At 42.2% G+C, this 24,652-nt stretch overlaps 1 protein-coding gene across 2 annotated transcripts in view; it reads left to right on the plus strand.

Annotated features, from left to right (window-relative positions):
* Positions 1–24,652, plus strand: part of LOC117457704 (nck-associated protein 5-like) — a 159,140-nt gene that overhangs the window by 101,862 nt on the left and 32,626 nt on the right. For both annotated transcript variants that reach the window (XM_034097914.1, XM_034097923.2), the window contains 5 exons: positions 4,148–4,238; positions 10,662–10,820; positions 13,246–13,314; positions 20,967–21,005; positions 22,687–22,806. In XM_034097914.1, the coding sequence (XP_033953805.1) occupies positions 4,148–4,238; positions 10,662–10,820; positions 13,246–13,314; positions 20,967–21,005; positions 22,687–22,806 (478 nt within the window). The remainder of the gene's footprint in view (positions 1–4,147; positions 4,239–10,661; positions 10,821–13,245; positions 13,315–20,966; positions 21,006–22,686; positions 22,807–24,652) is intronic.

Below are 24,652 nucleotides of genomic sequence, written 5' to 3' on the forward strand. Positions count from 1 at the left end.
GGGATGTTTTTCTGGATGTTTGTCCCGTTCTGTATTTGGACCGATTTACTGCTTGGATTTCATTATTTAAATATACTTTTGGATGGGTTTTAGAAAGCTATTTTACCAATGAATTGTAATGCTTTAAAACAAATACCGTAAAAGCAGTGTGTTGGTAATCAGAGCAACATCGATACTGATTACTGGGCTAATTATCCAAAGCAATGTTGTTTGTGTTGCTCTGCATGAGAAGACGAGACGATAACAAGTAGTCCAGGGAGTTTCACTGAACCTCAGAGCTAGAAACAATACATTTGAAGCTTATCTCCTCATGGCTACACTATTAAACATAGCAATAACGAATCAGCAAGTTCCACCATTTTCCATTTTTCAACCAGAATAAGTACATGTTCTCTCCGATCACCACTTCAAAGCCAGAGCTGCTCCAAAGTCCACTGAGGTGCCACACATCTGTGCTTTATGGGACTTTGAAAGGAAAGCAATGTGCAGGGCGAGGCAGCCCTTTGTGGTCCGCAGAACACAAGGGTCTCTTTCAGGTGCGCGTGAATCACTCAGCTGGAGCACCACGCCAGACGTGCCCCTCCCCCCCCCCCTCCTCCAGCCACAACATAAGCAATCAGGCATGGAGGAGTTGCCTCCGTCATGCGAAGGTCGCTGAGGTCACTGTGGAAGTCACAGCTGTGAGAGTGGGACCACGGCTATGGAAGCACATTCTCATCTCCTCGGGTTCTGCAGTGATTGCTTCCCGGCTCATTTGGCAGATGTTTCATGCAGTAGAATACTTTGTTACTCCCGTCTGGTGGCTTACCTAATGATATTTCTCATTTCAGCTTTAATTTACATATTTATATGCATCTAACGTTTCCTATGCTGGCAGCTTGGTGCTGAACCAATAACAACTAACAGGAGGGTGATATGTGACTTCTCTAAGAGGAATTGGTCGCACACTTTTTAGACCTTTTATTTCTACATGGAAACATGTTAAATGGACCAAAGAGTTTTAAGAGTCTGTGGAACTATTCCCTTAAAGTTAGAAATGCTTTTCATCAAGGTGATAATGATGTGGTGTGGTTTATAAAGTAGTCCAAATACAGTTTACGATACATGCTCTTTTATGTACAAATACTGGGACTGTTAACGTGTAAAGGACTTGAAGAAGATATTCCCTTTCCGTATGATTCACTATCTGGCATGTGTTGATGAGTAGCATAAGCCCTTCTGTCACACTGACAAAGCGATGTGTTGGGGCTGCAGAGAGGAGGAGGGGGAACGTGCCACGAGTCTTTCCTGTTGTCACTTCAGTGAATCAAACCAAGACTCATCGTGGAGTGAAACGCATGCTCACCTCTGCGAGTGTCCTCACAAAACACACCAGGGGCACAATCTGTAGGTGGTCACCTGCCCAAATCCCCTCAGGCCAGGACCTGCCCCCTCACGCGCCATGTGGGCTGCAGGCTGACCCTGTGTCAGTTTCGCAGACTACAAAGCTGTGCATGTCACGTCCTCTTTGCTCTGTACGTTGTGCTGATTAAGGCCAGCGTTTAAAGCAGCAGCAATCTGCCAGCCTCTTCCTGTGTTCAGCTCGCGGTCTGATTACAGCCGGCTTTGTGGCTCAGCGCGGACAGATGGTGAGGCAGGCACGCCCCGCCCTCGGTCTCTCCCACAGTCAGCGCACAACTGCCAGGCAATCGAGAGACAAGCGTATATAAAACACATGCATGCCACTGTTGTGTGTTTCATGGGTTAAAGCAGGGGGCCACATTAAGATAAGATAAGAATTACTTTATTATATTATATATCAATGTGGGAATTGTTTGTGTTGCAGCGGCATGGCATTGTACAAGACAAATTAAAAGAAATAAACATTCCAAAATGTAAACATCTCAATAGAAATAAAATAGCATTCCAAAAAGTAGAAAATGTACATGTTGAATTACAAATTTAAAGTAACAAAATATAAAGCAGGATATTATATATATATATAAGTATGTGAGGAATGGAATATTACATATTAGATTGCATATAAATGTAAAATGTACAGTGTGATTTAAACATGTCGCTGATGACGATGACCTAATATTTTATTTAGGAAAATGTATGTATGCTTAGGACCAGAAACGTTTTTTTTAAGCTTCTTCTTGCCCCTGTTGAACATGACAGACTGTTTGAGAATTATTATTATTATCTTTTTTTTGTATTTTTTTCTTTTGTACTTTGTTATAATTATTATTATTATGAATGAAAAAAAAAGAAAGAATAAATATATATTATTATTATTGTTGTATGTTTTGTTTCTGACATGTTCAATAAATTGACTAAAAAAAAAATCTATTTGGTTGCACTCAAAGAGCCGGTTGGAGCTTGAAGACTATATAAATATACATATATTAATATATATATACAATCATGTATTTTATTACATAACTGCTTTGCACTGGGTTATAATGGGTTTTAATAATACATGAATTAATAAATACATCTGAAAGCAGAAGTCTAGGGAAAATAATTGCTAGCAAATATTCAACAATTATACAATTTCTATATTAAATAAGTTTGTTAGCTAAAAGTATATATTGTGCACGCATGTAGACACAAACATATTGTATGTGGGCGCACACTTACATTTCTCTGTGTTATTGTAACAAAAGTTTCATGAGTTTCTGAGATTGATCATATATCATCAATCAAACATCAATTTAAGTGAATAATGAAGTTATTATCTGTAACTGTTGAAAGAACAGCTGACGTATGACAGCTGACGTATGTCATATAAAAGTTCTGCTCTGCAAATGTTATTACCATGACACAAAGCAAGGCTAGCTGTTAGCATCTGGTGTCAGTCTTTAGGCTAAGCTAAGGACACAGAATGCCTGCCACAGCTAAGGCTAACGTACTGACAACATGTGATAATAATGGTGCTGCTGATTTCTCTTAGTTTAATGTAAAACAAAAACGTGATTTGCTTGCTAATGCGGGAAATGTGCAAAGTTTCAAATTCTTTCCATTTGTCACGAATCAAACCAGTACAAAAATAATGTCATAAAATGTGGATGATTCCCACCTGACTATATCAAAGCCTTTCTTTTGTCTCCTTTTTTTAACAATGGCTGTCACTTCCCAACCTCGCTGAAGCTCGTGAATGTATCTGATCATTGAAGCTAGCATGAACCTTTCTGGTCCAAAATCATCTCAGTCATCTGCTGCTGTGGCACTCTTCTTTTTATGCGTACAGCATCAGAATACTAAGTTCCCTCCACAGGTTTAGCATGTGGCTCTTATTCATTCCGATGTAAATAGGCAGAAGCATTTTGCCACCTGTTTTGCATGCAGCTTGCAGCGCGAGCAGCACAACATAGAAGCTCGGATTGTTTAGAGCAGACCTCGACTTGAAGGTCAAGGTCACTCGCTCGGTGCTTGCTGCTGTGATTGCACTTAATTCCAGCCATCAGCAGACACACACACACGGCTGGGCACACACACACTCTTATACAATCACAGACAATATGTCAGTAAGTACTATGTTTGCACATTTCGTTCTCGATCTAGTCATTTGGACAAAGGTTTTCCTAGCTTAGTTGGCACTGAATCAGTCCCATTCTGTGTGTGTGTGTGTGTGTGTGTGTGTGTGTGTGTGTGTGTGTGTGTGTGTGTGTGTGTGTGTGTGTGTGTGTGTGTGTGTGTGTGTGTGTGTGTGTGTGTGTGTGTGTGTGTGTGTGTGTGTGTGTGTGTGTGTGTGTGTGTGTGTGTGCTTATGGAAAGTGTAAACAGAAATAAATATCCCAATTCAAGGTTGCAATGACTCATTTTAAGCTGTCATAACAGCTTGAAGATAGATACCGTTTTGGATGTTTGTATTTTCGCTTTGAAGTAGCTGTGGGTCATTTTAGGAATTATAAATCTAAATAACCCTCGTGCAGGTTCATACGGGCTCTCATGCAGGGGAAATGAACAACAAAGCACGTGTGGACCATGGTATCGATGATCAGTGGCTACCTAAAACTGCTTTTGGCCGAAACATGCTACGAGAAAGCATTTCCCGGTTATTCGTGATAATCCACAGCTTCTGGAGACGTGTGTGGAACCAAGAAGTCTTCCAAATTAATGAGATATTGCGATGTTTTAACCATGATATGTGTCCTGTGTGCAGGATGGAAGAGACGGTGCGGACGCTGCTGCAGAACCAGGGCGTTGTGGAGCAGACTGCTGTGGACACTGTGGACATCATGAAGGCCTACAAGGTAAACATTAAAAATCTCCTATCATGGTTAATGCACTTTTTAATGTCTTTTATACATAAATATGTGTCCCCGGTGTGTCAGGGAATTCACAAAGTGTCAGAAAACACAACCCTCTCTCTTTTCCTCCGTACCCAAATCTCTAAAAACGGGGGTACGATGGAGCTGATCCAGATTTGCGTTCGATATGTCGTAATATCTGAAATGTGGGCTGGCTTTACGCCCACGGCCCAATCAGAAACGTCGCTATCAGAAACAATGTCTGACGTGTTTTGAAAGTAATATGGTCTTTGTTTACATTAGCAAGCAGCGCTAATACTCTGAGCTAACCTGTACTGGAGAGAGCATGTGTTTAAAAAGCAGGAAATAAAAGGTACTCACCTTGTGGTAAACCTGAGAGAGAAAAAGCATTTGAGCTCCATACTGTTTCAGAAATAATCCTTGATGTGGTTTTGAACATGATGTGGCGTTTCATCACGGCAGCGTTTAGCTGAGTATCTGGGTCGAATTTTCCTGATCAGATACCCCCCTCCCTTTAGCTTTAGACCCAGAATCAGCACTTCTCTAATAGGGCTGAAATAGAGAGGCATGGCCAGAATTAGGGATGTCCCGATCACCTTTTTTTGCTCCCGATCCGATTCCGATCATTTGATTTTGACAATCTGCCGATACCGATTTTTCCCGATCCGATCTTTATGCAATGCATTAAGAGAAAAAAAAGGTAACAGATAACGGCTGGTCATCCAACCCGATGAATTCAGCTATCTTGGCTGTTATTCTTTTGGCCTTTTCACTGTTCTGGGGCAGTTTCTCTTTCCTTTTAGAGGTCTCTGAAAGTGTCGGTTGTTTCAGTGCCGTTACCTGAGTGGCCGCTGTGTACTCGCCGTGTTGTTGTTGGTGTTTGTTTCTCAGGTAGCGTATTAGATTGGTCGTGTTGAACGTAGCTCTGTTCTTTCCACCACGCGGAACCTCTGCCTTGCAAACATTGCATCTGGCTGTTACACTGCCTTCGCTTTCAATTTTATAATACTTCCAAACTCCTGACATTTTCTCCGTCCCGACTCCCGAGTCACCAGCTGAACGTAGCCTCTCGTTAGCTTACTGCTACTATTAGACACTGCGCCCACTCTGTTGCCAGATTTCAGAGAAATAAGCAACCAGGTCTGAAAACAAGCCCAAAGAAAGCAACACATACATGATGTTGTGTCATTTTAAACCAAAACGAAGGCCTCAGGATGACTTTAAGACGTGAACATGGTCATTTTTGTTTTGTAACATTAAATAAAAAAAATATATTTTATAAAAAAAAAAAATCCCGATCCCCGATAAAATCACGTGATCGGCTCCGATCCCCGATCACGTGATCGGATCGGGACATCTCTAGCTAGAATGGGTGATCTGTTGGTATTTTGAGCAAAACACTTCACAGACATGTTTTTTATATATTGTTATATATCTGAGACCCATAATATACGCCTAAAAATAGCAAAATAGGAGACCTTTAAACAATGAAAGTGTAAAGGAGCCTATATGTTTACTAATGACACATATTCTCGTATTTGTCTCTTTGTTTGTATCTCACTCATAGTTTTCCGCAGCTCAGATAGTGGTGAATAAAGCCAGACTGAGCTCAGGTGCTTTAATCGATGTTACATAAGATAAATAGCTGCTGGGAGAAAGATTACACATATCTCTGAAGCAGGGTCAGGACGTTGCAGCTCGAAGACGCTGTTGCCTCAGTCTGTTTATCATCACGGTGTTAGTCACTGCTTTGTCTGAGAGCCTGAACTACAGCAAACTATTCCCTACTGTGTGAAGCTTTCATTTGTAGACCTGAAATTACTTGTTTTAGTATTTACCCACCACCACACACAACATTTTTAAGTTTTCATAAAGCAGCAGCAAAACGTCTCCAGGGAACAGAAGGAAAAGTACATTTATGGGAAAGCAAGTTTGCAATAAAAAGAGTGTCTTTATAAAACATCAGTGTGAATAAAAGACGGCAGGAACTCAGGAATGACGAGTGCAAATAAGTGCGGACAGAATATAAAAACGAGCACTATAAGTTTAAATGTCAGGATGGTGAACCGTGTTATTAACAGCCATGATAAAAGGCTGATGTGCTGTAAATTGCCCCGAGGTGCAAAAGCTTCATAATAAAAATATGACTAGACAGCTCGCTCTGAAATGTATGTGACATGAATACAATGTGTTAATATGGAAATATTAGTCTCTGTGCTCACAAAGTAATCCTTTTCTGGGTTCCCCACAACAACAAAAGATTATGTGGATTGAAAAACAGAACGACAGGGGGTGATAGGAAGTAGAATAGGGTGTGTTTTGTGGAAGCATACTGTAAATATTCTCCACTCTGAGCACCTGGGTTCAACCCAAACTGAATCTTTTAAAATACTTGTCAGCAATCATTTTTATATAAAACCAATCACAACAGAGCCGGCCAGCTAACCAATCAGAGCAGACTGGGCTCTGGTTTCAGACAGAGGGTGAAAAGAGGTGCTGCAGCACAGGCAGTATGAGAACAATGAAGAGCTTGTTGAACATTAAAGCATGGAGACATGTAGAGACACTACATACTGATATACACCTGAACATCAGCAGGAGAGGACTCTTTAAAGTAGAGACACTACATACTGATATACACCTGAACACCAGCAGGAGAGGACTCTTTAAAGTACAGACACTACATACTGATATACACCTGAACATCAGCAGGAGAGGACTCTTTAAAGTACAGACACTACATACTGATATACACCTGAACATCAGCAGGAGAGGACTCTTTAAAGTACAGACACTACATACTGATATACACCTGAACAACAGCAGGAGAGGACTCTTTAAAGTAGAGACACCACATACTGATATACACCTGAACATCAGCAGGAGAGGACTCTTTAAAGTACAGACACCACATACTGATATACACCTGAACATCAGCAGGAGAGGACTCTTTAAAGTACAGACACTACATACTGATACACACCTGAATATCAGCAGGAGAGGACTCTTTAAAGTACAGACACTACATACTGATATACACCTGAACATCAGCAGGAGAGGACTCTTTAAAGTAGAGACACTACATACTGATATACACCTGAACATCAGCAGGAGAGGACTCTTTAAAGTACAGACACTACATACTGATATACACCTGAACATCAGCAGGAGAGGACTCTTTAAAGTACAGACACTACATACTGATATACACCTGAACATCAGCAGGAGAGGACTCTTTAAAGTAGAGACACTACATACTGATATACACCTGAACATCAGCAGGAGAGGACTCTTTAAAGTACAGACACTACATACTGATATACACCTGAACATCAGCAGGAGAGGACTCTTTAAAGTACAGACACTACATACTGATATACACCTGAACATCAGCAGGAGCAACTTTACATTTGTATGCGGACGATACCGTGATCTGTGCAGGTCCCTCCATTAAGGAGGCTGTTGTTAAATTAAAGGCTGTTGTTAATATTATTCAGACTCAGCTCGCTGAGCTTAAGCTTCTTTTAAATGTTGATAAAACCAAGGTAATGCTATTTTCAAAAGCCAAAAAGACAACGGAGACCACTTTGGATATTGTTACTACGCAAGGAAAAGTAATTGAAATGGTTACCTGTTACAAATACCTTGGTATCTGGCTTGATGATTGTCTCTCTTTTAAACCTCAGGTCACTAACCTGCTTAAACAGCTGAGGGTCAGGCTAGGTTTCTTCTACAGGAACAAGTCCTGTTTCTCGCTTGAGGCCAGGAAAAGGCTCTGTGACCTTTTGACCTGTGCTGGACTATGGGGATCTGATCTATATGAATGCACCTGATCAAGTTAGATGCTGCGTATCACAGTGCGCTGAGATGTGTTACTAACTGTAAAGCACTCACTCATCACTGTACCCTGTACGCCAAGGCAGGTCTGCCTTCACTTACTGTACGGACGCTCAGTCATTGGTACATGTGTATCTGTAAAGCCATGCTGGGTAAACTACCAACTTATATCTGCTTCTGATCTCACAGAGAGTGGCAAGTAGCTATTGCCTGAGATCCCAGGATGTGTTTTTATTCCATGTGCCAAGTGCTGGACTGTTTTAGGTACTAAAGCTTTTATGTGTGCTGCTCCTCTAGCTTGGAACACTATGATTTTATTTTTTTAAACTGAGCATTTGGTTCCCCTGCATCATTTTAAATCTCGGATAGATGACATGTTATTAGATACCTGTCATTGTGAATAGGTTGCTAATGGATACCCCTGTAATTATGTTGTATTGATGTCCTTTTGGTTTTCTGTCGTTTGTATGTGTAACCAATGTGCTGCAGGTCTCCCTTGAAAAAGAAAATCGTTGATCTCAATGGGATTTTACCTTGTTAAATAAAGGCTACAAGGAGAGGACTCTTTAAAGTAGAGACACTACATACTGATATACACCTGAACATTAGCAGAATAGGGCCCCTTTAACTTTTTTTCTTGGTTAATCAATTAATAATAAGTCTTAAAATGCCAAATATGTTACATTTGAATTGATATAACACAGACAAAAGAACGACTTGAACAAGAGACTTGTTTTTGTTTTGCTACATACAGTAAATAACAGGGATAATTAGTTATATATTATTATCTAATAACAGGGTGTCATTGTTAGCATGCTGATGTTAGCATTTAGTGCGCAGCAGTACTGTTCCACAGCATGCCTTAGACCTGTATATCTTTCTAAGATTAGAACATATACAGGAATACACTTTTGATTTCTTACCGATGCCAACCCTTAATGGAACAATGATGCTCAAGAAGATCTTTGTTCTCAGCTGAAGAGCATGGTTATTGTCCCACACTGATGTGCAGTACTTGTGTGTTTACTCGGAGATAGTGTGCCTCTGTGTTCATCAGTCAGAGAGGTATCCTCTGCAGCGAGGTGCGCCTGCTGCAGCTGTATTATTCTGTGTGTTCAGCAGACAGACTCAATAACTTGAAAGGGCAGCATGAGGGACACGGTTCCCCCCCCCCCCCCCCCCCCCCCCCCCCCTGTGGAGATTATTACGGAGCCCTTTAACGCCATCTGATGAGCAGCCTCTCAAAGTAAACTGCAGACTGCCCTGGCTGGCAAACAGAAAGCCAACTTCTAAGCTTGACTTTAAAGAATTGCCTCAAACCGGATTGTCTGATGGAATCAAGCAAGATTGAACACCTAATATATGTTTAGTGGAGATTGGATCAAGCTGAAAACAAAGCACTCTCAAGGACATTATTTCCAATTCCTGTTAGGAGATCTTGTTCTGGCTGCATTTGGATATATAAAAGAGGAGCTGCATTAGTGACCTCAGCTTTTATCCATCACATACACCTAGATATCTTTGGGTCGGACGTCTACCTGTCAGAGCTCGCCTCGGAATCAGAGATTCAGTGTGTGTGCAGGATGTTATCGATAACTAGTTTGAATCAAAGATCCTTTCTTTCAGACTGTTCTCAAATCGTTGCCTCTTCTTGTTCAAACCAGGCCTCTAACATGTCTTTTGATTAGGTGCTACTTTTGTATCGGGTCCCAAGCAGGCAATGGTCACTAAAATGAAAATGTATATATTTCAGAATATTTCAAATCTTAATATTCTACTTCTGCTGTTTTTCTTGTGAGCTAGTAGAAACGTTCCACCCCCTAAACGATATTCAAATGAAACGATCTGAGAGTTTTCAAGTGGAAAATCCAGTTTTTAAATGAACTGCTATGAACTCCTAAACATGTGAACGGTGGTCCCGGCCACCAGCTTACGATAGAGGATGCATTAAATACTGACCTTCATAGGACGCCGTGGCCTAAGGGGATGTCTTTAAATTGCTTCTTTTCGCCTATCGTAAACCAAAGATATAGAACGGATAATGATGACTGAATGAATGTTTGGATATGTTGAATACATGTTGAAGTACTTTAGGATGGACATTCTGAGAGCTTCCTCTTGCATGTCAGTGCTAGCCAGACAGCAGCTAATTAGCGTCCAATTATTACCAATAGTTTGTTATCGCAGATGCCAAGAAAAAATTAACCCCAAAAGGAAACGGATAGCTGGCATAGAGACGGCAACACAGAGCGAAAGATCCCCACAATGCAACAGAGATGACAGCCTTCAAGGTCACTGCCACTCTTTGGAAAACAAGTGAAACATGATTAGGGATTAGGGGATGTTTTGGCGCTGTGTTGTTGGAGCTGCCTCTCTTTTGTCTGCCCATCTGATCCTCTCCCCCTTGTCTCCTTCCCTCCGATTTCCTGCCTTTCACGGCTCCTTACCCACCCTGTCCCTGAAACATTTGTCATACCTCACTTCTGACGCTTCATCCCATCTGTTCAGGTTTTTTACTTGCCAAATTCTAACCTTCCTCCTTTTTTCTTCTTCTTCTCTGTGCCTCAGGATAAACTCTCAGAGGAAGTGCGGAAACAGTACGAGGGCCTGGGAGAAAATGGCTCCCCGCCGTCGAATCCTACGGAGCTGCAACCGAACGATCCTGACGTCGGCCAATCAGAGGAGGACGAAGCCAAACCCCTTCTGGAACGCCTCACGGCCCTGGAGGTAAACACTTTTACCACCTTTTTCTATTTCTTACCACCTGAGCTGCGTTCCCTTTATCTCCCCCTACCCCTCTTTGTTCTCCTTCTTCATTCCTCTTCGTCTGTCTGCCAGTTGTCAGAGTCCTTTGTTCAAATTGTGTCTGCAAGCATGACAGCTCATCAAATTCTCCAGTGTTTGGAGAGCGAAGTCATCCTTTGAGAGTCGCCGGCAGGGGGGGGGGATGCCACGGGCTGTCCTCCAGCTTTGGTTTGTTTTCCTCTGTGCTCGTGGGGATTGGAGCCGCACTCCCCTCGCAGACACAGGGATCCACGCTGATTTGTTTTTCCTTCTTACAGCAGCCACATCCTCTCACATCCTCTTTAGCAATTAGAAGACTCAGACCTAATTAAATGTAGCCACCAGTCACACGTTTGCATTTCAAAGTGTCTCCCCGGGGCCTCTTGGTGACATTAACCTCTGTGCTGTTTTTGGAAAGCAAATGATGCCAGTAATCAAGAAGCTCAGCGATAAGACTCGCAGCGAAAAGAGTGTCTTGTCGGAGAAAAGAACAAGTCGTTGGAATGTATTCTGTCTGTTTTTCCCATTACACGAAGGCCTCCCTGGTAGAAAATAGACCCTTATTACTGCAAAGTGGCAGGTAATTGCCTGTTGCTCCTCAGCTGTAAGCTATCGTCCCAGACTGGAAGTTATATGTCCACCTGACGAAGCACATTACCTGAGCATTACATTTCTAAATGGCTCTATCAAAAGTTATCTGCCATTTTATTCCATCCTGCCGACGCCGGTGATGGATGCACGGCAACAACAAGGCAATAAATCACTGCCCGCATTGTGCATGAACCCCACTGACGCTAAGGAAGCACTGCCCGGCACGACTGATGCTCTTCATTAACTCGGCAGGCACGCACTACGGTCTGTCGCTGAGGCTTAGCTGAAAACACCCAGACTGTGGGAGAGATGCCCGTCGGTTATCTCACTTGTTCAGCGAGAGAACATGGCTGCTCAAATGTGGCCACACGGTTTATTAACAAGCTACATGCCCAAAGTCTAAATTCAACACCAGAAGAGGAGTTTGTAATGGGCTTCTGGTGTTGGAGAGCGGGAATTCCTCCATTCCTCTTCAATTAGCTCGCCTTCCAAAAGCGTGAAATCTGCCAAAGCAGCATAATCCATCACCGTGAATACTCTCTGCAGTTATCCATTTCCTCTCCCTCGTTTCAATCTCCTGCCAGCAGAAGGAGTACCTTGAAGGAACTCCCACGATCACCCATCAAACCTAAAGATCACCTGCATGTCTTTCTGTGGCGTGCTAGTTAGCCACGAGAGCACTTTGTCGAGGTTTTAACATTGAAAATCAAATGTAATATTTCAATATTTTTATTTTATTACATCGTAAAAAGATGTACGTAGAAAACTATCAATATATTTGAGAAAAGTCTTAATGATATACACAAATATTTATATATACTGTATATTGCTGTGGATAAAAAACGAACAATGCTTAAAGACAAATATGGGTAATTCAAATGTAATACTTAGTAGTATTTACTAGTATTAAGTAAATACATATTTTTGTTGGTTTGCTAAATAAAATTCCCATTAGTTGCTTCAAAGGTTATAACATTAAGACTCTTAAGACTTTCAATCCTATATGAAAAAAACTATTGAGATGACGACATTACGATATACAGTGCAGTGGTTCTCATTGGTATTACAAATATCTCCTTTCACAAACACTTTCTTTCACAACTACCAAGGTCATTGATTACATGTGCGCCACAATCAGGCTTCCATTAGTGGGTGTTTCTTCCTATATGGTCTATTAGAATATTTTGGGTTGCAATTATATCGGGAGTTCCAACGAAAGGGCAGAGGGTCGAGAGAAGCCCGGCTGGCTGACGGCTTCTAATAAGCTGCCTGCCACGACAAATTGAAACTCCCAGAGATCAATAGGGCGCCGCCTCATCGCTTGGCAAGTGGACGAGATATTCTTATTAGGTCCGAACTCCAAATGGCTAGCTTTCCCGCCCCAAAGTTCAGCATCATCACTTCCATCCTCCTGACCTTTCTCTCCACTACTCTGTGATTTTCTTTTGTTATTGGCCATCTCAAGTTCAGCGCTGACGTCTGACCTTTGTGTGTGTGTGTGTGTGTGTGTGTGTGTGTGTGTGTGTGTGTGTGTGTGTGTGTGTGTGTGTGTGTGTGTGTGTGTGTGTGTGTGTGTGTGTGTGTGTGTGTGTGTGTGTGTGTGTGTGTGTGTGTGTGTGTGTGTGTGTGTGTGTGTGTGTGTGTGTGTGTGTGTGTGTGTGTGTGTGTGTGTGTGTGTGTGTGTGTGTGTGTGTGTGTGTGTGTGTGTGTGTGTGTGTGTGTGTGTGTGTGTGTGTGTGTGTGTGTGTGTGTGTGTGTGTGTGTGTGTTCTTTGCAGGAGAAGAACTCTTCCTTGGCCTCGGAGAACCAGAGCCAGAGAGAGCAGTATGAACGCTGCCTAGATGAGGTGAGTGACCAACATGTGGCTTTCCTTTGACATTTTCCCAAACCTTGAATTACTTCTGACTTTGTGAACAGAACAAGCGTTGAGTTGAGCTTGAAATTAAAGGTCCCTATTATACTGTTTTTCATTACTTTATCCCAGGGCTCAGATTTACAAAACATGTCTCTGAAGTGTTTGGCTGAAGTACCAAACAGATCATCCCAAAAGTGCTGATTCTGGGTCTATTACTTCAGATGAAAATAAGGAGCCCCTCCCCACGCCCCTCTGAGAGACATTTGCTTAAAAATAACACAATGGTGCTCTAGGAGGAGATTCAGGTGATAAGGGGGGGGGGGGGGTTACCTTGGTTGCTGATTGGCTAATGGCTACACAAACCAAGAAACCATTATGACATCACAAAGTGGCCAAAATCTGATCAGCTCACTTTCAGACAGGTTTTTATAGAAATGGATCAGGACAAAAAGAGAGAGAATCTTTGTTCCTGAAACTTTCAGAGTCTCTTTCCACAGAGGGGACACATGTTGATGTATAAAAGACATGAAGAAGAGGGGACACATGTTGATGTAGAAGAGACATGAAGAAGAGGGGACACATGTTGATGTATAAAAGACATGGAGAAGAGGGGACACATGTTGATGTAGAAGAGACATGGAGAAGAGGGGACACATGTTGATGTAGAAGAGACATGAAGAAGAGGGGACACATGTTGATGTAGAAGAGACATGGAGAAGAGGGGACACATGTTGGTGTAGAAGAGACATGAAGAAGAGGGGACACATGTTGATGTAGAAGAGACATGAAGAAGAGGGGACACATGTTGATGTAGAAGAGACATGGAGAAGAGGGGACACATGTTGATGTAGAAGAGACATGGAGAAGAGGGGACACATGTTGATGTAGAAGAGACATGAAGAAGAGGGGACACGTGTTGATGTAGAGAGACATGAAGAAGAGGGGACACATGTTGATGTAGAAGAGACATGAAGAAGAGGGGACACATGTTGTGTAGAAGAGACATGAAGAAGAGGGGACACATGTTGATGTAGAAGAGACATGGAGAAGAGGGGACACATGTTGATGTAGAAGAGACATGAAGAAGAGGGGACACAGTGTTGATGTAGAAGAGACATGAAGAAGAGGGGACACATGTTGATGTAGAAGAGACATGAAGAAGAGGGGACACATGTTGATGTAGAAGAGACATGAAGAAGAGGGGACACATGTTGATGTAGAAGAGACATGAAGAAGAGGGGACACATGTTGATGTAGAAGAGACATGAGAAGAGGGGACACATGTTGATGTAGAAGAGACATGGAGAAGAGGGGACACATGTTGATGTAGAAGAGACATGAAGAAGAGGGGACACATGTTGATGTAGAAGAGACATGGAAGAAGAGGGGACACATGTTTGATGTAGGAAGAGACATGGAAGAAGAGGGGACACATGTTGATGTAGAAGAGACATGGAGAAGAGGGGACACATGTTTGATGTAGAAGAGACATGAAGAAGAGGGGACACATGTTGATGTAGAAGAGACATGAAGAAGAGGGGACACATGTTGATGTAGAAGAGACATGGAGAAGAGGGGACACATGTTGATGTAGAAGAGACATGGAGAAGAGGGGACACATGTTGATGTAGAAGAGACATGAAGAAGAGGGGACACATGTTGATGTAGAAGAGACATGAAGAAGAGGGGACACATGTTGATGTAGAAGAGACATGGAGAAGAGGGGACACATGTTGATGTAGAAGAGACATGAAGAAGAGGGGACACATGTTGATGTAGAAGAGACATGGAAGAAGAGGGGACACATGTTGATGTAGAAGAGACATGGAAGAAGAGGGGACACATGTTGATGTAGAAGAGACATGAAGAAGAGGGGACACATGTTGATGTAGAAGAGACATGAAGAAGAGGGGACACATGTTGATGTAGGAAGAGACATGAAGAAGAGGGGACACATGTTGATGTAGGAGAGACATGAAGAAGAGGGGACACATGTTGATGTAGAAGAGACATGAAGAAGAGGGGACACATGTTGATGTAGAAGAGACATGAGAAGAGGGGACACATGTTGATGTAGGAAGAGACATGAAGAAGAGGGGACACATGTTGATGTAGAAGAGACATGAAGAAGAGGGGACACATGTTGATGTAGAAGAGACATGAAGAAGAGGGGACACATGTTGATGTAGAAGAGACATGAAGAAGAGGGGACACATGTTGATGTAGAAGAGACATGAAGAAGAGGGGACACATGTTGATGTAGAAGAGACATGAAGAAGAGGGGACACATGTTGATGTAGAAGAGACATGAAGAAGAGGGGACACATGTTGATGTAGAAGAGACATGAAGAAGAGGGGACACATGTTGATGTAGAAGAGACATGAAGAAGAGGGGACACATGTTGATGTAGAAGAGACATGAAGAGAGGGGACACATGTTGATGTAGAAGAGACATGAAGAAGAGGGGGACACAGTGTTGATGTAGAGAGACATGAAGAAGAGGGGGACACATGTTGATGTAGGAAGAGACATGAAGAAGAGGGGACACATGTTGATGTAGAAGAGACATGAAGAAGAGGGGACACATGTTGATGTAGGAGAGACATGAAGAAGAGGGGACACATGTTGATGTAGGAGACACATGAAGAAGAGGGGACACATGTTGATGTAGGAGAGACATGAAGAAGAGGGGACACATGTTGATGTAGAAGAGACATGAAGAAGAGGGGACACATGTTGATGTAGGAGAGACATGAAGAAGAGGGGACACATGTTGATGTAGAAGAAGACATGAAGAAGAGGGGACACATGTTGATGTAGAAGAGACATGAAGAGAGGGGACACATGTTGATGTAGAGAGACATGAAGAAGAGGGGACACATGCTGATGTAGAGAGACATGAAGAAGAGGGGACACATGTTGATGTAGAAGAGACATGAAGAAGAGGGGGACACATGTTGATGTAGAAGAGACATGAAGAAGAGGGGACACATGTTGATGTAGAAGAGACATGAAGAAGAGGGGACACATGTTGATGTAGAAGAGACATGAAGAAGAGGGGAACATGTTGATGTAGAAGAGACATGAGAAGAGGGGACACATGTTGATTGTAGAAGAGACATGAAGAAAGAGGGGACACATGTTGATGTAGAAGAGACATGGAGAAGAGGGGACACATGTTGATGTAGAAGAGACATGAAGTAAGAGGGGACACATGTTGATGTAGAAGAGACATGAAGAAGAGGGGACACATGTTGATGTAGAAGAGACATGAGAAGAGGGGACACATGTTGATGTAGAAGAGACATGAAGAAGAGGGGACACATGTTGATGTAGAAGAGACATGGAAGAAGAGGGGACACATGTTGATGTAGAAGAGACATGGAAGAAGAGGGGACACATGTTGATGTAGAAGAGACATGAAGAAGAGGGGACACATGTTGATGTAGAAGAGACATGAAGAAGAGGGGACACATGTTGATGTAGGAGAGACATGGAGAAGAGGGGACACATGTTGATGTAGAAGAGACATGAAGAAGAGGGGACACATGTTGATGTAGAAGAGACATGAGAAGAGGGGACACATGTTGATGTAGAAGAGACATGAAGAAGAGGGGACACATGTTGATGTAGAGAGAGACATGAAGAAGAGGGGACACATGTTGATGTAGAAGAGACATGAAGAAGAGGGGACACATGTTGATGTAGAAGAGACATGAAGAAGAGGGGACACATGTTGATGTAGGAGAGACATGAAGAAGAGGGGGACACATGTTGATGTAGAAGAGACATGAAGAAGAGGGGACACATGTTGATGTAGAAGAGACATGAAGAAGAGGGGGACACATGTTGATGTAGAAGAGACATGAAGAAGAGGGGACACATGTTGATGTAGAAGAGACATGAAGAAGAGGGGACACATGTTGATGTAGAAGAGACATGAAGAAGAGGGGACACATGTTGATGTAGAAGAGACATGAAGAAGAGGGGACACATGTTGATGTAGAAGAGACATGAAGAAGAGGGGACACAGTGTTGATGTAGAAGAGACATGAAGAAGAGGGGACACAGTGTTGATGTAGAAGAGACATGAAGAAGAGGGGACACATGTTGATGTAGGAGAGACATGAAGAAGAGGGGACACATGTTGATGTAGAAGAGACATGAAGAAGAGGGGACACATGTTGATGTAGAAGAGACATGAAGAAGAGGGGACACATGTTGATGTAGGAGACACATGAAGAAGAGGGGACACATGTTGATGTAGAGAGACATGAAGAAGAGGGGACACATGTTGATGTAGAAGAGACATGGAGAAGAGGGGACACATGTTGATGTAGAAGAGACATGAAGAAGAGGGGACACATGTTGATGTAGGAGAGACATGAAGAAGAGGGGACACATGTTGATGTAGAAGAGACATGAAGAAGAGGGGGACACATGTTGATGTAGGAGAGACATGGAAGAAGAGGGGACACATGTTGATGTAGAAGAGACATGAAGAAGAGGGGACACATGTTGATGTAGGAGAGACATGAAGAAGAGGGGACACATGTTGATGTAGAAGAGACATGGAAGAAGAGGGGACACATGTTGATGTAGGAGAGACATGAAGAAGAGGGGACACATGTTGATGTAGAAGAGACATGAAGAAGAGGGGACACATGTTGATGTAGGAGAGACATGGAGAAGAGGGGACACATGTTGATGTAGAAGAGACATGAAGAAGATGGGACACATGTTGATGTAGAAGAGACATGAAGAAGAGGGGACACATGTTGATTGTAGAGAGACATGAAGAAGAGGGGACACATGTTGATGTAGAAGAGACATGGAGAAGAGGGGACCACATGTTGATGTAGGAGAGGACATGGAAGAAGAGGGGACACATGCTGATGTAGAAGAGACATGAAGAGAGGGGACACATGTTGATGTAGAAGAGACATGGAGAAGAGGGGACACATGTTGATGTAGAAGAGACATGGAGAAGAGGGGACACATGCTGATGTAGGAGAGACATGAAGAAGAGGGGACACATGTTGGTGTAGAAGAGACATGAAGAAGAGGGGACACATGTTGGTGTAGAAGAGACATGAAGAAGAGGGGACACATGTTGATGTAGAGAGACATGAAGAAGAGGGGACACATGCTGATGTAGAAGAGACATGAAGAAGAGGGGACACATGCTGATGTAGAGAGACATGAAGAAGAGGGGACACATGCTGATGTAGAAGAGACATGAAGAAGAGGGGACACATGCTGATGTAGAGAGACATGAAGAAGAGGGGACACATGTTGATGTAGAGGAGACATGAAGAAGAGGGGACACATGCTGATGTAGAGGAGACATGAAGAAGAGGGGACACATGCTGATGTAGAAGAGACATGAAGAAGAGGGGACACATGCTGATGTAGAGGAGACATGAAGAAGAGGGGACACATGCTGATGTAGAGGAGACATGGAGAAGAGGGGACACATGTTGATGTAGAGGAGACATGAAGAAGAGGGGACACATGCTGATGTAGAAGAGACATGAAGAAGAGGATTGTGCACAATAGGTGACCTGTAATGTTGTAACCAACCCTGCAAAGCACATGTGTTTCCTACAGGGTTACAATGGTCTTGAGCTTGAGGGAGGCGGAGGAGAATTGTTGAGAAGTCATTTTGAAAACATTGTCTAAATTGTGAGGCTCTAAAACCCAATCTCTCATACATGTTATAAAGAGGGAGTAGAATGATTAGCTGCTGTAAGTTAAACCATTATTAGTCTGAGTTATGTTAAAAATAGACAATTATGGAAACTAGGATCCTAGTTATTGTACTGTACGATAAGGAGTCTTTCATGTCAAAAGGCTTTTTGTTGAAGCTTGTACAATAATCAGAGGTAGGAGAAGTACTCAGATGTTGTACTTGAGTAAAAGTACCAGGAATACTCTGTTACAAGTCAAAGTCCTGCATTCAAAATGTTCCTCAAGTAAAAGTAGAAAAGTATCAGCATCTAAATATAGTTAAAGTACCAAAAGTAAAAGTAGTCGTTGTGCAGATTGGTCCATTTCAGAATAATATATATGATGTGTTTTATAATGATTGATCATGAAAGTGTTCTCCAAGCTGGTGAAGGTGCAGCTAGTCTGAAGGACTTTGTAGACTGCAGGGTAGCTGGTGAAGGTGCAGCTAGTCTGAATGGCTTTGTAGACTGCAGGGTAGCTGGTGGATTTACTCCAGGTGGAACTCAAGTCTGATTTAAGATCATTAAGTACCTACATGTCTTAAATACATTTAGTGCAGTACAAATAGAAGTCTCAAAAAAGTAGTAAATGTACCTAGTTACTTTACAACACTGATAACAATTGTACCAGAAATGATGTGTGTGAGGAAGACCGAGGAAAGGACAGGGGGAGTGGAGGAGGAAGGGGTGAGGAAGACAGAGGAAAGGACAGGGGGAGTGGAGGAGGAAGGGGTGAGGAAGACAGAGGAAAGGACAGGGGGAGTGGAGGAGGAAGGGGTGAGGAAGACAGAGGAAAGGACAGGGGGAGTGGAGGAGGAAGGGGTGAGGAAGACAGAGGAAAGGATAGGGGGAGTGGAGGAGGAAGGGGTGAGGAAGGAGATTAAAGTGAGCGACGTAAGAAAAGGGTCACAGTTTGCGTCCTCCATGAAGTCCTTCCTGGCTCCTTTCCTCTTCCCTACGCTCATCAAGATGGCTCGACTCAGCTTTGTTGCGTTTACTTGTCAACTGTTTTCCTATGTGACATTTGAGGAAGAGGTAATGATCCTGCTTTGAGGATGCTGGCTTCACACAGTGGGAAAACGGTTTCTTTTGGGATGATTTATCTTCCATGTTCCAACAGCTGCCCGTCTACATGTGTGTGAGCTCATTTGGACTTTAATGACTTGTGTCAAAGTCAAACGGCGGCCGAGTTGAAACCCTCTGTCCGACACCACGAGGTTGTGTTTGGTCACTGTTTTACACTCGGATCTGTGTCCTGCGGTTCCAGCAGCGCCGGCTCATTTCACCGTATTTACTCCAGTTCCTCCTCATTCAATAAATGAGAAGCGAGAGCACTCAAATGAGCCGATGAGTATTAACGAGCAATCAATGGGCAGTAACCGGAGCCGCTGCACTGTGGTCTGAGAGTGGGGGTGTTAGCCGCTGTGAGACCACGGCCCAGACGCCTCTGCTTCTCCATCAGCCTGCTGTCAGCAGGTGCTGCTAGCACCATTAGGAAGCCAGAGTTAAACATTGTAACAGACACACACACACACACACACACACACACACACACACACACACCAAATACTCGGTCTGTTATATATGCTGCCATGTTAATGTAGAATGACTGTTTTAGTGAGACAATGAAATGTTGATAACTAGCCTGATTTGTTCTCTCACAAATGTACTGTCAGATACAATGTTATGTATGACAGCTTAAAACTATGAAACTAAGTACTGTTCGAATACATTTTCTTTAAAAATAGACTTTAAAAATAGACTCTTAAATGTGATTTTAATGCTATTGCAGCTATTTCATCTTATGTGTAAATTGGCTGCGGTATAAATGCAAAGTCGCTCTACAGAGGCCTATAAGGGTCATAAAAGACCTTGTAAGACATCCAATAATGGCTTCTTTCTGTCTATTTAAGGTTGCCAATCAAGTGGTCCAGGCGCTTCTCACCCAAAAGGTTTGTTTCCTCCTGATGATACACTTCTGATCAAAAATGTTTTTATTGCGTTTGGACAATCAGGGTTTCCCACATATAGACTATACTTGGGCGGGCCGCCCAGGTATATTAACGGCCGCCCAAGTATATTTCGCGACCCATTTAGGTTTTTTTTTTTTTTTATAATTTTTATAATTTTTTTTTTATTCGTCCGTGACCACGACGCCATCTGCGATCGATTAACTTGTGGACAATGATCCCTCGCTCCCTTGCACTGAGCTCGCCTCCTTCTGGCCTGTTAAGTGGCCTGCCTCACACAGGGTGACTGGCTGTCCACATGATGTGGCCTGCCGACATGGCCACTGTCATACAGACCATAAATCAAAGCCCTTGATTGGTCTCTGCGTGTCATTCATGCTCGGGATAAGCTCAGCTCAGGTGAGGTAAAGGACTCTCTGAGTGTTTAGATAGTTAACTTAGTCTAAGTTCTCAGTGGGTCTCAAACGGTGTGGTCACCATTTATGTAAACACATATTTCCATTTGAGAGGGTAGTGATTGGTCTAATGTATAGCTAGGTGGGCTGAAGATCAGAAGGATGTGAGTTCAAATCCCGCCAGGAACACCACCACTAGTGTGCCCTTGAGTAAGGCACTTAGCCCTTAGTTACTCCAGGGAGAATGTCCCTGTAATCGGTCATTATAAGTCGCTTTGGATAAAAGCGTCAGCTAAATGAAATGTAATGTGATTAGTAAAATATGCATGAATAAATAAATAAAAAGTTAACTGGGTGAAAAAAGGTAAGATACACTTTTAAAACTTGTTGAGAGAAAACTAGTCTTTGCTGCTGCCCCAAAGAGGAGGAGAGGAGGGAGACAGGAGAGGCTGATTCAGGAGCACAGACACACTCACAACTATAAATGAACCAAAAATAAATTAATAAACAAGTTTCAGTGTTTTTTTCATATTGGAAATGGTATGTTATTGGTTATGGCCATGATTTTATGATTATTGAAATGTATACAGTTCTGTTTAATATAGGTGTTTCCATAGATCTAGTCTCTTTATTTTCCCCTCAAAATGCACCAGATTGATGCATTTAACTCCAAAATAAAAAATAAAATCTTACCGGGGGGGCATGCCCCTGGACCCCCATAGAGGATTTGAGGTCGACCCCCACTAAAAATCACATGGATAGGTTCCTAAATACATTTATAAATACATTTATTTTTTAAAATAGTAACCCATTTCCATATGTTCATGTGTGGGTAGTTTAAAATGTAAACTATAGGGCTATCATTATGGGCCCTGCCTGTACCTGTTCGCTCTGCCATCGCGTGAAGGGTCTGCTAACAAGCGACCAACAGAAAGGTTAATGTTGTTGCACGCCACCTCACCTAAAGTAATCCCCTACATTAACTGCCAGTGAGCCTCATACACACCATTATTTACCAGGAATATTGTTAAATAAATATATATATTATGCATATACATACATGCAGCAAATACCTATAATCCTACACATCAACTGTATACATAAACACATACATATGTACACATGCTGCAGATAGGCTGTACCAATAGCAGCACGTTTAACACAGCGTGGAATGCATTAGAAAGAGGTCTGATGATGCTCTTAAACTCTTGATGAACATCACTTTTACCTCAGAAAAGCATTTCTCTGACCTGTGTCTCCTGCCTCAGGATCTCAGGGAGGAATGTCTGAAGCTGCGGACCCGAGTCTTTGACCTGGAGCAGCAGAACCGGGCTCTGGGGGTCCTGTTCCAGCAGCGAATCAAACCTGCTTCAGACCTGCTTCTCCAGGTATGCTGCCCCCTCTTTTACTTATTTTTTAAACACAAATACCTGTACTTTCTACTTCTTACATGTTGAACACAAATACCTGTACTTTCTACTTCTTACATGTTGAACACAAATACCTGTACTTTCTACTTCTTACATGTTGAACACAAATACCTGTACTTTCTACTTCTTACATGTTGAACACAAATACCTGTACTTTCTACTTCTTACATGTTGAACACAAATACCTGTACTTTCTACTTCTTACATGTTGAACACAAATACCTGTACTTTCTACTTCTTACATGTTGAACACAAATACCTTTACTTTCTACTTCTTACATGTTGAACCCAAATACCTGTACTTTCTACTTCTTACATGTTGAACACAAATACCTGTACTTTCTACTTCTTACATGTTGAACCCAAATACCTGTACTTTCTACTTCTCACATGTTGAACACAAATACCTGTACTTTCTACTTCTTACATGTTGAACACAAATACCTGTACTTTCTACTTCTCACATGTTGAACACAAATACCTGTACTTTCTACTTCTTACATGTTGAACACAAATACCTGTACTTTCTACTTCTTACATGTTGAACTCAAATACCTGTACTTTCTACTTCTTACATGTTGAACACAAATACCTGTACTTTCTACTTCTTACATGTTGAACCCAAATACCTGTACTTTCTACTTCTTACATGTTGAACCCAAATACCTGTACTTTCTACTTCTCACATGTTGAACACAAATACCTGTACTTTCTACTTCTCTCATTTTCCAAACAGCTGGTTCCTTTAGTCTGAATGTGTGTTGGTGCGTGATCATTATTCTTTAGAGTCACTGCGTGCCTATTGGTTGGAACACGATCCGTGTATCCATCACTTCCTGGTCTTCTCTAAAGAAGAGGGACCAATGGAAACGTTGTCATGTTGCCGTTGTTCAGCATGGAAACATTCATTAGCTAACAATGACATTATTGTTCTGTTAATATAAAGGGAGGTCAGGTACTCTTTAAAACAGCTGCTAGCTATGGGTACTTTTTACTTAAGTACATTTCAAAGCCCATACTTTTTACTTTTGAAGAAGTGTAGTCAGAGTATTTTTAAACACGAGTATCTGTACTTCTACTTGAGTATATATGTATATCCTCATGCTGTGAACTCCTCTGCTATCACACACTGATGTTCTCCAGTAAACAAGCCCGGGCACTTATTCCCATGCATTTGAAGTTGTTTTTCATTTGAGCTGTTATTACTCTGCTCTGGGGTGTAAGCTGGAGACACAGGCTGCAAAAGAAAACTGTAAACACTTTGATTGAGAATAAAAAAAAAATCCTCTTTTACATCAATCTTTATCAATCTGTTTTTCTGTTTTGAGGCAGAGATGAAGCGCTGGCCTTGAATCCCTTGTTGTTGTTTGTTGGTTTGTTTATCATGCATGGTTCAATCTGAGGTTCTGTGTAGTTCTGTTTTATTAGGAATCGTTGACGTTCACCAAACTTCCCAAAACCATGAAAATGTCCCACCAAAAAAGACAGCCTCCTGTGTTCCACCAAACATTAATACCAAATAGGAGTACTAGCATTACTATACTTGTGGGGACCTAAATCTGTTTACATAGTCACGTGTGGGGACTCGCCTCCCTTATGGGGACAAATTGGAGGTCCCCATAAGGGGAATCATTAATTTTAGGGTGAAGACTTGGTTAGGTTTAGGGTTAGGCTAAGGTTTAGGGTAGGGTAAGGGTTAGGGTTAGGATAAGTCTCTAGGAAATGCATGTAAGTCAATGTAATGTGTGTGTTCCAGCTAGAAGGTGTAATTATGAGACAGATGGACCCGCCACGTTATACTTAA

Source organism: Pseudochaenichthys georgianus, chromosome 2, assembly GCF_902827115.2.
Source record: "Pseudochaenichthys georgianus chromosome 2, fPseGeo1.2, whole genome shotgun sequence".
Classification (NCBI taxonomy): Eukaryota; Metazoa; Chordata; class Actinopteri; order Perciformes; family Channichthyidae; genus Pseudochaenichthys; species Pseudochaenichthys georgianus.